The sequence below is a fragment of the Nicotiana tabacum genome, chromosome 14 (assembly GCF_000715075.1).
Source record: "Nicotiana tabacum cultivar K326 chromosome 14, ASM71507v2, whole genome shotgun sequence".
NCBI classification, from domain to species: Eukaryota; Viridiplantae; Streptophyta; class Magnoliopsida; order Solanales; family Solanaceae; genus Nicotiana; species Nicotiana tabacum.
Window position 1 is genome coordinate 95885001 of NC_134093.1, and position 13538 is coordinate 95898538.

Sequence of the window (13538 nt, forward strand, 5' to 3'; positions counted from 1 at the left end):
GAAAGCAGACATGAACAATAGCTTTAGATAATACTAGAGATTTTGAAGTCAAGGGAAAAAAAATATCATTTTCATATATTTGTTAATAGCCAATGGGCTGATTGATGAATCATCAATCAATAAATAATGAAATAAACAAAATAAATAAGTATTAAACAAGGAAAATGTCAAACTACAAGGTATACTGTTGTTGAACATATTTCTTAAACTATATTTGTCAAATGATTCACGTTTTCCTAACCTCTTCTATGGAAAAAGAAAGGAAATGGGACTGAATAACCAAAAGGGATGTTTGAACATATACTTTTAGGAAGCCTATTGTTTGAATTTCCAGAGAAGCTCAGGCTACTAAAGAAAATGGCATGGCAAATATGGGTATTTTTTCTGTTTCTGATGTTTAGAATGATGCTTTTACGGCAAGTTTTTGCTGAAAATGATACCTTAACTCAGTCACAAGAATTGTCGTTGGATCAGACGCTTGTCTCTGCTGGCAAAATATTTGAGTTAGGCTTTTTCAATCCAAGTAACTCGAGCAAACTATATCTCGGTATATGGTTCAAGAATATTCCTGGTAAGAGGATTGTATGGGTAGCAAACAAAGAAAATCCAATACCAGCTTCTGACTCTGCTGCAATCTTGAAGATTGGAATTGAAGGGAACCTCAGAATTGTAGATGGCAACCAAAATACGGTTTGGTCAACAAATGTTAGTGTCCAGTCTAACAATACAATTGCTGTGCTAACAGACAAAGGGGAATTCATTCTTAAAGATACTGGCTCTGGAACATCTTTATGGGATGGTTTTAACTATCCTTGTGATACCTTGTTATCAGGAATGGTTATAGGATACAGCAGCAGGACCAGGGTGAAACTAGTCTTATCGTCGTGGAAAGCTGAAGATGACCCGTCGCCTGGAAATTTTATTGCTGGACTTTCGGTAGAAATGCCACCTCAAGGCTTCACTTGGACTAATCACTCAACGCCTTACTGTAGAGGTGGCCCGTGGGATGGAGGGAACTTTATAGGCGTACCTGATGACGAAAAGGGGTATGCAAGTGGTATAAATATAGTATCAAATAAGCAACAGGAATCTGCCTTTCTCAGTTTGAATACTTTTAACGATTCGTATGTTAAAATCATGGTCCTAAAACCATCAGGGATATTGCAGATGATGCAATGGGAAGAAGAACTGAACGCGTGGAAAGTCAGATGGGAGGCACCAGATAATCCGTGTGATGTTTATGGAACTTGTGGTCCTTATGGTGTTTGTGATAAGAATAAGTCTCCAATCTGTAATTGCTTGACAGGATTTGGACCAAAGTCGACCGAGGAATGGAGTAGAGGAAATTGGACTGGTGGCTGTGTGAGGCGAACTAAACTTGTATGTGAAATCGTTACAAGTGGCATAGCGCCAAAGGGATCCAAAAATGACAAGTTTTTGCAGTTGAGTGAGATGAAACTGCCAGATCGCTACACATATTTGTATGATTATGGTTCTCAGAACTGCAAAGAGTGGTGCCTGAATAACTGTTCCTGTGCAGCCTACGCATATCCAGATGGAATTAACTGCATGGTTTGGATTGCAGAAGAACTTATGGATGTTCAGCAGTTTTCATATGATGGTGCGGATTTGTTTGTTCGTCTTGCTTATTCTGAACTAGGTAAATTCAGTTCTCACCATTATGCTCGGATGTTTGAAATTTTTATGTTGTCGCCTTTTTGTAGTACAGTCAGACCTTCTATAACGGCATCCTTATATAATAGTCATTCACTATAAAAGCCAAGTTTCTCTTGAAACTGAGTTTTATGTTATGTTATAATATATGTCCTCTATAACAGTACTTCACTACAGCAGCCAAAAAAATAACAGAACGAGGATATTATAGAGAGTTTTGACCGTAAAACATAATACAGTTTCAGATGAAGATAAAAGGAAGGCAAAACTTATCATCGGCTTCACAACTGTTTCAAGCATTCTCATACTAGGTATCTTTGGATGCATTTTCTACAGGTGGAAAGCAAGTCAAAGAGGTAAACTATTCTCGTGATTTCAAGAGTTTATTGCAGATCATAGTAATTACATAGACTAGTACCATTATAAAACTTTTAAACTGCTTTCTTATATTATAGTTTTGACCTACAATGTCTGCTCACATGTGGAACCAAAATAAAATCAGGAAATAGAATAAATAGAGTTAAAGACCTCATTCCGGCTGATACATCTACGGACAATTTGTGGGAAGAGCAAGTATTGCGAAAAGATTCATCAGAACTACTGTTTGTTGATTTTGCTAAGTTGGCAATCGCAACTGAGAATTTCAGTGAAATAAATATGATTGGAGCGGGAGGATTTGGACCTGTTTATAAGGTAATACCCGTTCTGTTTGTCGAGTGATTTACAGACGAATAACATCTGCTGATGTGAAAACTAAAGCCATCATTGCGGATATCATACAGGGAAAACTGGAAGATGGACAAGTAATAGCTGTGAAAAGATTATCTAGTTACTCTGGACAAGGAATTAAAGAGTTCAAGAATGAAATCTTGCTAATCTCCAAACTGCAACACAGGAATCTCGTTAGAATATTGGCGTATTGCGTTTATGGGAAAGAGAAGTTACTAGTTTATGAGTACATGGCTAATGGAAGCTTAGACACTTTGTTGTTTGGTAAGTGGTTCCAAAAATTAGTAATATATCTTATGATAAGGAAGAAGGGGAGTCTTGGCATAACTGGTAAAGTTGTTGCCATGGGCTCGAGCTGTAGAAACAGTCTCTTGCAGAAATGCAGGATTAGACTGCGTACAATAGACCCTTGTGGTCCGACCCTTCCCCGGAACCCGCGCATAGGGGGAGTTTAGTACTAGGCTGCACTTTTTTTTTTTGGAGTTTCATTGCTTTCTTCAATTGTATAACTATTTTTGATGTGCTGTTATCATTAGATCCAAAAAAAAGCCATGAACTTTCTTGGCCAAAACGTTTCAACATGATTCATGGAATTGCTAGAGGGCTTCTTTATCTTCACCGCGATTCTTCATTAAGGGTCATTCACAGAGATCTGAAGGCAAGCAACGTTCTCTTGGACGATGATATGACTCCAAAAATCTCAGATTTCGGGTTGGCCAGAACCTTTCAAGTGACTCAAGAACTAAACACTCAGAGAATTGTGGGAACATTGTAAAGTCCTTTGATTTTGCAAGCAGAAGTTTCTCTTTTCGCTCATCTTGTAGCTTTAGACTATGAATAGTTCATAATATCCATAATATCAAATACTGACACATATTTATACAAATATGTTGCAGCGGTTATATGTCACCTGAATATGCCATGGGAGGACTATTCTCTGAGAAATCTGATGTCTACAGTTTTGGTGTTTTGGTACTGGAGATTGTTAGTGGCAAAAGAAACAGAGGATTTTATGACCACGACAGGCATTCGAACCTTCTTAGTTATGTAAGTCCAAAATTAGCCGGACCTCTTTCAACAAATTCAGTATTCAAGGTTATCTACTTATCCCATACCAGCGGTATTAGTGTTAGTCTTGTGTTTTATTATTATTATTAGATTTCTATTACAATATATTATTCCTTTCGCTTCGTTTTCTTATTATCTTGTTACTGCTTTCTTTTTCCTTGAGCTGACGGTCTATCGAAAACAGACTCTCTACCTTCAAGGTAGGGGTAAGGTCTGCACATACATTACCATCCCCGGACCTCACTTGTGAGATTATACTGGATTTGTTGTTATTGTAAGACCATCTACTTATTTCCAATTTTAAAATAATTTCAGGCATGGCAGCTTTTGACAGAAAGCAAGGCATTAGATTTAATGGATAAAACACTTTCCTGCTCATTTTCTCCTGTGACAGTACTGAGATGCATACATATTGGCCTGCTTTGTGTCCAAGACAATGCAGCTGATAGGCCATCAATGTCATCTGTTGTTCTTATGCTAAGTAGTAGCGAGATGGATCTGCCTCAACCAAAGCAGCCTACATTTATCTTTCAAAGATGGTTGTATTCTGATCTTCAATCACAAAGCAGCAAAGCTCAGTCCGTTAATGATATGACTGTATCAGTGGCAGATGGGCGATAACTGAAGACCAAAATACGAATTATAGAATGAGTTTCAAGATTGACTATACCGTTCTCCTTTATGTGTACACAGCTTGTCTTAAGCTAGTTTATTCATCTAATCAAGTCCATTTTTCTTCTTCTCTTTTTCTTTTTTCTCCATAAGGACTGCCCTTAGCCAAACTGATGCAAATGGATGACAATATGTTTGGTTTGTAAGTTTAAGCCAAAATATGATTCCACTTGGGCAGCATTATGCTTACGTTGAGTCTTTGCTGCATCCAATAATAATAATGTGAAAACTGTGGCCATAATCTAATTTAGATCACATAGTTCTGTGCTAAGCAGAAAAGCTATGATTTGGCTAAATGAACTGGCTAGGACGGAAGCTCATGGGAGGGGTAGAAGCGCGCAGGGGCAGAGGGATTCCAGAATAAGCAAAAACTAGAGGAACTGAATTTTTACCCTCAGGGTGTGTTTGGTGAAGTAAAATGTGTTCCTTGGAAAATGTTTTCTTGGAAAATAAGTGGTTTCTTATTTATTTTCTAGTGTTTGGTTAGGTAGCAAAAAATACTTTTGGAAAATATATAATTTAGGCATACACTATATGAGACGAAATTGACAAGAAAATAAACTTTGGCTCTAGATATAGCCCCTTTACATCTAATTTTTCTTGGTTTAGTTGTTCATGTGTATCTCATCTCAAATTTCAACGTGGTCCAGGTAGTCAAGACGAAAGGAGGATTATAAAGCCAGCAGTTAGGCATGTAATGGAACCTTTTGCATGATTAATGAATGCAGAAGGGTAAAAAGGCAAAGAGAAAAAGATGCGTGAAAGCTGGCCTGAACAACATTCCGTCGTTAAAACAAATAGCGCGGGCATCAACAGAATCCAAAACTCGATCTAAAAAACACATAATTATACAGGAAGAAAACCCCTAAGATAAGGCTGGGTGCTACACAAAATACTTGAGATGCTAATGTAGAGAAAGTTACACCACAAGAACTAAATATAATCTTTCTATTCCATTGCCAGTTTGTGTAATGGGTATTTCAAGTGGAAAACAAACGAATTAGTAAGGGACTTCCAATGTAAAAACCTCGGAAGTAACTTCCATTTTCTTTGCATTAATCAATTAAATCATGATACTGTTGAATTCTGCACTCGTATGAGCTTTCACTGGGGAGATGGGTACAGAGAGAAAAAAGAGGTAGAAGTATCAAAAAGTTAATTATGTTTATCTCTGTTGCAAAAGTGCGAGGAACCTGAATGTAATGTGTTCGCAAATGCTCCTTTTAGTCAAAATACCAGAGGAGGTTGCTGTATGTTTTCATTCATCTTGTATATTTCGTATAAATAAGTGGCGACCGCGCAAATTTGGATCCTTGATATTCTTCTAGTCATAACTTACTTCCTTTTGCAGTCCTCGGTTTGTCCTCGGCTTGTTTTTGACTTGATTCTCTTACTGCCTGAAATGATTTATGAAAAGATCACATATGCATGTCAATTACAATGATTGAAAATGTTCAAGGAGCAATTGCAGGATAACAAGGGTGAAAGAGCATGTTGAAGGGACTATGGAGAGAACTAAGAGCAGCTGACCAAAAATCAATTTATAAATCTTAACTAAAAAAACTAACAAAAAAATTTCAAAGTAATAGCAAGCAGCAGTTGGTTCATCTGTCAAACCTAAATAGGCACATGGCAACAAATCCACAGAGACCTTCATGAAGATCAACCACGGATCATTTAGCATAAAGTAACAAGTAGATCGACAAAAGGATCATGTAACCTTTTCCACAAGTCTTACTACATCTGACAAATGCACTCACAAGGAAGTTCTCCCTGCAAGTATCCTGCACTTAAATATGTCAAGGTGGATAATAGGGGTTAAGGATGGTAAAAGTTCACTAGAGAGGAATAGAAGGAGAATGGAAATGGAGTTGTGGAGATCTATTCTCATTTAGTTACATACATCTTTACATCACTGAATTCCTGATATAAATTCCTTTGTTTCTCCCTGAAAGTAGTATCATCCTTAAAAGATCACAAGTGTGGCAATGATACCTTTTTCCCTTAAAAATTCATAATAACTCCTCTGAATGTGGACTATTTGCTTGCTTGCAGAACTTGAATAGTTAACTTGGTAAAAGTGCAGTTTAGCAACTCCAAGAACGATTCAGCAAAAGTATAATGGTTGATATTATACTTATCTAACTCCTTTGTGATTTTCATCCCAAGAACGGATGAATTTCCAAGCTCTCTAATGTAAGGAAGACAGAAATATAGAAGCAATAAGTATCATGCCACCACTTGATGACAACATCCTTATAAGCAACTCTAGCAACACTTAGAAATTAGCTGCAACTCACAATGGGGCAGATGGAATGAAACATATCAGCACCAGTGCTTACACCAAACCAAGCAATTGAACCTTAAGAGATTCAGATTAAGCTAAAAATATATTACTACTTAAGCATAGTTAGGTGATAAAAATTTATATCCAAGAAACATGTCTTGCATTCATTTGCTTGGTGCAAACACCGAGTGCGGGTAAGCTGTTTCCTTCTCTTGATGCCCGGACTGTATATTAACTTAAAGACGACTAAGTCCTACACTGAATAACAACCACCTCAGAAAAGTAGAGTCGAGTATTGTGGATGCAAGGCAAGGCAGACTTTGGATCAAAAAGAAAATGCATTCTCAATTTAAAGATAAAAATGAAAAGACAGAACAAACTGAGCTATTCAACCATCATAATCAAGAGTGGCCATTAACTCCTACAAGTGATGGAATATACAGCTAGACCTCACGCCTTTGCACAGGAACAGCTAGAGGATAATTTTTGGTTTAATAAATGATAGTAACTGTTAATGCTGACAGACCACTAAGTAAAACAAAAATCAAGAGGTATCCAGATTCCATAACAGAGCATAAAAGGTTACTGCTGGCTAAAAGATGAAAATTTAGTTTTATCATCCAAGGATTTTAGAAATATGAAGAAAAATTAGTTACGGAAAAAAAAAAATCCTGAACAATACGCAGACATGAAGAAGCATAACAGACAGACAGAGGGTTGCAGACTGTATTTCACTCGACAAACTTTGAATTACTATTTAAGAACTAAGCAATTGAACTAATAAAGTTTGTAGATGACGAAGGATTTCAAAAATCTCAACTAAACGAAGAAAAATTACAAAAAGGAAAGTCCAAATTAGGTTGCACTCCATGTGTTAATCCTCAGGGACTTTGATTTAATAATACTTCAGTGGCATTGAAACACATTTCTGGAAAAGTTTTTTGGAGAATCCTTTTTGAATAATTTTAAACAAATAAAAATGTGGTCAAATAATTACTTTCTTTTGCTTGTTAATCTTTTTTTTTTTTTTGAGATAACCGGCCAAACAAAATTTCAAAATGCAGAAAATTTTTGAAGAGAAGTTTGCATGCCAAACACAAACTTCAATAGGGAAAAAATCACCTAACATTCATGGATACAGATGAACACTAATTCAGTGAGAGATCATGAAGATAGATATTGAATTCCTGACGCTTTTTGTATTATGTTTCTACCATTTTGAGAAAACAGAACAACATAAAAGAAAATTCCTATTTTTCTTTTTCACTGGTGCCTATTACTTCTTTTATCAGCAGTTCAGCACAGAGCTCAGAATAATCTTTTTCTAGACGACAACCCAAATAATTACAATGAAGTGGTAGAGATGATGCTTCGAATATCTGAAAGCTTTTTTAAGGCATATTACTTGATTAGCCCGGATTCTCCCACTATACATTAATTCAGGTCGTCACATAAAAGTAGTAAAAATGCTTCATACCTATTCATTGTTTTAATCAGAGAATGCTTCAGGTTTATATATTACGAGAGGAAGCAGGTAATTTGACAAAATTGTAAACAAACATGAAATAAGTTAAATAAGAAAACAATCAGCTTCACAATCTTATCCTCATAGGAAATGGAAGGAGAGCAAAGGATTTATATTTAGTCCATTATCACAGTTACAGCATATACTAGGTCCTGATTTTCACTGTCCACATAACTCTCCTATCACCCAATAGAATCTGGATACAGGGGTGAACATGCAACACAGGAACATATTTCTCAAGTAGAGCTGGAAAAGGACTAAACAGTTGCTTTTTGTTAAATAGTGATGTCCGGGCCAAATCTTGGGCGCGCGCCTCGACTAAATCCCTAGGACAGTCTGCTACAACACATAAGTAGAGGTGCAGGTAATCTTGTCCGCCAAGACTAGAGCTGATGGACTCACAATGAATATCATAATGAGAGTCGAACCCGAGATCCACGCAGTTATTTCTATATATCAACCACTCAGCCTTCCACTTGGGAACTTGAAAGTAGTTGATCTAGCTGGTGCCTCTGTATTGTGTCATGTGCTGATACAATGTTTAGATGGTAAGTGCTAATGTGGATGCCAGTTTACTACTAAAGTTGGTTGGAATTGGTTATGCCACGTACTGATGATTTGTGATAGCAGCAACAATCAAGGCATCAATGTTGGATTCTTATTTGCTATCATATGGTGTGCATGATGACAAATGGTGAGGATGGAGGAAATTTTTTGTCAAATGATGAGGGAGGAAGAAATTTTTTATGAGTCATGTGCCAACAAGACTCATACAAAAACGGGCGATATGGACAGTGAGGATTCATATAGCCGACTCCAACTTGTTTGAAATTGAGGCATTGGTCTTGTGCCAACAAAGGGAACGGGGTCCATTCTCTTCCTCTCAAATTTGTGCAAAATAATCATGTTTACACGCCTATCAAGACTTTTAGTAAAATTTAGAAGTGATGGGCTTATGACCACTAACATCACGGATTGCACCAACATAGACACACTCGATATCTGCATCATGATAAATATATATGTAGGATGATAACAAACTTTTCTGTCAAGCAGAAGGATGAGAAAGTGTAGCAGCGCTCTATTTTGGAAATTTAGAAGGTAACTGGAGCTGAACGAGTTACAAAAGGGTCAACTAGATATGATCACGAAAATATGAGTGAGTACGAAAAAAAGTAAGATAGCATGTGGATTGGTAAAGGTACAATACCTTTCTTTTTCATTCCTTTCCTTTCCCTCCTATTCCTTCAAAATGATCAATTTCGGAAGAAGTGATACTGTTGAGATGTATACTGTTCTTACGCACTTCAATCCTACATTGTCATTGACATGCAAGAAGAAGAATATTACTACCTCCTCACTTTGTTTGACTTTCACCTTTGGTCTGTCCTGAAAAAATTACCTCTTTCTCTATGTGGAAAATTTTATCATCTAGAAAGCCAAATTAACGTAGATGACACTGTTATCTGTTACTTAGAATCTATATGCAATCTCTATACCAACTTCAATTCTTCTAAATAACATATAAACCCTAACAAAATATAATAGTAACTCAATAAAACGTTATTCTTTTAATAGACAAGAAAAGTCACCAAATTATACAATTTTGGAAAGAGGAAGTTCTTCCTAATGGGAAATCCACTTTTCTATCTCACAAGAAAGCATCTCGAGTAAATGGACAATTAACATAACAAATCAAACTAGAGACAAATAAGGTCAAATTTGTGAGGCAAATTGAGAACAACGTTCAAATTAATAGTAATATTTCAACCATTTTCTTGATGTGTAAATGCATTTGCACAAAGGATCAAGTTCCACCAGGCACCAACAGCTCCACAAGACAAAGTCCTGTGGTGCAGATGCAGCTTACCTGAAATATTTCGGTGCCTTTTGAATATTTACCTATATTATACTGGATACTTGCACTTGCACCGAATACTCTATAACCTATGCACTCAAAATCCTACAAGATCTAATTTTTATCATGCAAGGCTGTTTGCAAGTCATGTATATTCGATGTTAGCTTCCACAAACTGATTCTTGTTGAAACTTATTATATCCTCATATAACAGCAGCTCAGGTTATAAGGACTGTTACTAACTATTCAAAGTGGCATGCTCAGAAGCCATAACATAAAGGAAACAACTTTCAGTGAACAAGAGGCACTCAATTAATTCCTGAACTTTGATTCGCAACTTCTCCTTGAAAAACACCAATCTGCAATAAGATCAATTCCCAAGCACCACAACTGCTACTACTATGACTCAATCCTAAATTAGTTCGGTCAGTTACATGAATCCTCTACATCCACTACACTCCATTTGGGTCCGCTTCATTCCTATACTTTATAATTATAACAAACTGGAGGGTTCTCGAAAACTAAGAAAGAAACAATTCCCAGATGGCCTAAACAAAAGGTTAAATTGCGGGATCAACAGGCACATGTAGAATACAGCAAATAATTGGAGAGAGAGAGAGAGAGAGAGAGAGAGAGAGAGAGAGAGAGAGAGAGAGAGAGAGAGAGAGAGAGAGAGAGAGAGAGAGAGAGAGAGAGAGAGAGAGCGAGCGAGCTAACCAATGAATGCAGAGGTGGCGGCTCCATATGAACAAATCGGAGAGACATCTTAGAGATCTCAGAGATAGCAGCCTCTCGAATATCAGCAAGGTCGCTGGTTAACTCCTCATAGGCTGCCTCGAATGCCTCCTGCCAAAACTTAGGCAATCTGATCCGAGGAGTATTAGTATACACATCCCACATATGCTTCACCAACTTCTCCCTCTCTTCCATTTCCTACCAAATAAGATCAAATCATTTTCTCAAAGAATCAAATCAAACACTATTATAATTTACCCCCTGCATCCAAAATATATTTAACAATTTTAGCTTATGAATAATCAATTTAACTAATTCTCCTAGATAAATCGAACTAGATTAATTCCTCGTTTTTAAATTAAAAATTTGCAATTCTTCTCATATCAAAATGAAAAGGAAAAAAAAGAAGTTAAGTTACATACATACTGTTTTTTAAAAGTATCAGTGGGTTTTAACCTATAATAGCAGGTTAGTAACCATTTTTACTAGATTATCAAAAGATTTACCTGTATTACCCAGTAAGTGATCCGACTGTATAAATATTTTCTAAACTGAAAATGTAAATAGTTTGTACACTATGAATGAATTTTAACATGTGATAGCACGTTAATTACCTTCTTTTACTAAATTACCGATTAATGTTATCAGAAGATTTACATGTAATTAATTAACTATTAAGTGACATGATCGTGTATATATTTTTGACACCTTTCACTGCATTGAAAAACATAGTCAAAATTGAATAATAATGGATGACATAATTTACAAAAAGTAAAAGTATAGGGCATAGTAAACGTACGATGACGTCGAGATCATCGGAGAGAGGAAGGTTGAAGTAATCGGAGAGACCGTTGAGGTTGCCGGCGGACCATCGGAGAGTAACAGTACCAGTAAACATTGACCAAAATGCTAGCAAAAGAATAGCGGCTAATGCCCAAAACTTGTACCGACGGCGACCGAATATTGAGGCATCAGATGTGGAAATCTTCGAATGTGTTGTAGGCGTAGATACTGGTATGGATTCGTCATCCTTCATTTCCAAAATGATATACTCCTATGTGTGTAAATTTGTTTAGTATTTCGTACTCTTAAACTCTGTGTCTGAAGTTGAGTCAATCTGAAAGAGAGAGAGAATCTGTAATTCTGTGTTACCGGAAAAAGGAATTGCGGGCTAGCCACGTTGAATGGAAAGAGTTTGGAATTACGTGCGGATTGGATTTGTAGTAAAATATGGTTACAGTCGGCGAGTTTGGTTAGCCCAACTAGCACTATGGATATTGGGCTAATCATTTGTTCGGGCGAAGTGCACAAATAAATATCCGATTTTGGGATCGTTGTTTAAAGTGCAGCTAAGGTTGAAATGTTTTGGCAAATTTATCCACTTTGGACCAATAACAAACATACGGGACTAAAATTATAAAAGTTATAGTATGTATAAAGTTTAGTTATTTCGGACAATTTTTGCCTCAGAGTAGCTTTATCAAGGCAAACTTCGGACATCGTTTGCTGAAGTTGTGGCCGTGGCAACGCAAAACTTTTGTTTTACTGAAGTTTGGCATTGGCAAGGCTAAACATCAGACATTTTTTAAAAATTTGGCCTAATAATCCGGAAACTTCAAAAAAAATTATTTGAAGTTGACATAATTCAATAACATCAGGCATTTGAAGTTAAGTAAATTAGTTGCTCTTCAGTTGACCTATAAAAGACCAAGGCTAAAACGAAAACATAGACCTTGATCGCTTGCTACTGTTAAATGAACTACTTGCCGGTTGCCACAAAACATGAAGATTTGACAAAATATGTAGTCCAAGCAAAAAATTTCTAATGTCATCACCTGTTATTGTTAAATGAATCACACAAAAACAATCACTATTCGAAATTTAGATTTTCGCCAAAGATTTAGATTTGGTGTATGTTATTTGCTGGTGACATAGTTTTAATTGACGAAGCGCGGGGTAGTGTTAATGAGAGGCTGGAGGTTTGGAGGCAGGCCCTAGAGTCTAAAGGTTTCAAGTTGAGCAGGACCAAGACGGAGTACATGGAGTGCAAGTTCAGTAACGGTACCCAAGAAGTGGATATGGAGGTGAGGCTTACGCAAGTCATATCCCCAAGAGAGGTAGTTTCAAGTATCTTGGATCTATAATACAAGGTAACGGGGAGATTGATTAAGATGTCACACATCGTATCGGAGCAGGATAGATGAAGTGGAGGCTCGCTTCCGATGTCTTGTGTGATAAGAATGTGCCGCTGAGACTCAAAGGTAAGTTTTACAAGGTTGTAGTTAGACCGACTATGTTGTATGGAGTAGAGTGTTGGCCGGTCAAGAACTCTCATACCCAGAAGCTAAAAGTAGCTGAGATGAGGATGTTGAGGTGGATGTGTGGGCATACCCAGTTGGATAAGATTAGGAATGAAGTTATTCGGGAAAAGGTGGGAGTGGCCCCTGCGGAGGATAAGATGCGGGAGGCGAGGTTGAGATAGTTCGGGCATGTTTAGAAAAGTATAGAAGCCCCAGTTAGAAGGTGTGAGCGGTTAGCCTCGGTGGGCAGAAGGAGGAGTAGAGGTAGGTCTAAGAAGTCTTGGGGAGAGGTTATTAGGCGGGACATGGCGCCGCTGGAGCTAACTGAGGACGTGGCCCTAGACAGGAGGGTGTGAAGGTCAAAAATTAGGGTAGAAAGTTAGTAGGTAATCGAGCGTTTCTCTTTGTCTTACTCAGTTCGCTAGTATTAGTGTTAGTATGTTATCTTTTATTCATAGATGGCTATTACTACCTAGAGTTTGACTGCATTCTTGGATTCGATCTTATTTCATCTTGCTGTTATTCCTACTTGTTACAATTACCTTTTCTTTTTCAGTCGTTCTCTGGAAGAGGGTCTATCGAAAACAACATCTCTGCCCTTCCAGGGATAGGAGTAAGGCTGCGTACATTTTACCCTCCCCAGACCCACTCGTAAAAAACTACTGGGTTTGTTGTTGTAAAAATTAGTTA

The 13538-nt window shown here is 37.2% G+C and overlaps 2 protein-coding genes across 2 annotated transcripts; one reads left to right on the plus strand and one right to left on the minus strand.

Moving 5' to 3' along the window:
* Positions 1 to 254: 254 nt before the first annotated feature.
* LOC107783936 (G-type lectin S-receptor-like serine/threonine-protein kinase SD1-29) lies at positions 255 to 4339 on the plus strand. Its single transcript, XM_016604960.2, has 7 exons — positions 255 to 1660; positions 1914 to 2030; positions 2177 to 2367; positions 2457 to 2667; positions 2940 to 3174; positions 3300 to 3450; positions 3787 to 4339. Exons 1-7 carry the CDS (start codon positions 289 to 291, stop codon positions 4090 to 4092), a joined length of 2583 nt encoding a protein of 860 aa, XP_016460446.2. The 5' UTR covers positions 255 to 288; the 3' UTR covers positions 4093 to 4339.
* Positions 4340 to 5288: 949 nt separating this feature from the next.
* Positions 5289 to 11751, minus strand: LOC107783937 (uncharacterized). The gene is made up of 3 exons (XM_016604961.2): positions 11348 to 11751; positions 10531 to 10746; positions 5289 to 5540 (listed from the first exon to the last, which is right to left on the minus strand). Exons 1-3 carry the CDS (start codon positions 11582 to 11584, stop codon positions 5472 to 5474), a joined length of 522 nt encoding a protein of 173 aa, XP_016460447.1. The 5' UTR covers positions 11585 to 11751; the 3' UTR covers positions 5289 to 5471.
* Between the last annotated feature and the right edge of the window lie 1787 nt (positions 11752 to 13538).

Coding starts and splice junctions, on each gene's coding strand:
- LOC107783936 (XM_016604960.2), top strand. CDS start 289: ATGTTTGAACATATACTTTTAGGAAGCCTATTGTTTGAATTTCCAGAG. Junction 1,661..1,913: donor TCTTGCTTATTCTGAACTAG/GTAAATTCAGTT, acceptor AACATAATACAG/TTTCAGATGAAGATAAAAGG. Junction 2,031..2,176: donor GTGGAAAGCAAGTCAAAGAG/GTAAACTATTCT, acceptor AAATAAAATCAG/GAAATAGAATAAATAGAGTT.
- LOC107783937 (XM_016604961.2), bottom strand. CDS start 11,584: ATGAAGGATGACGAATCCATACCAGTATCTACGCCTACAACACATTCG. Junction 10,747..11,347: donor CCGATGATCTCGACGTCATC/GTACGTTTACTA, acceptor CTTATTTGGTAG/GAAATGGAAGAGAGGGAGAA. Junction 5,541..10,530: donor CGCCACCTCTGCATTCATTG/GTTAGCTCGCTC, acceptor AAATCATTTCAG/GCAGTAAGAGAATCAAGTCA.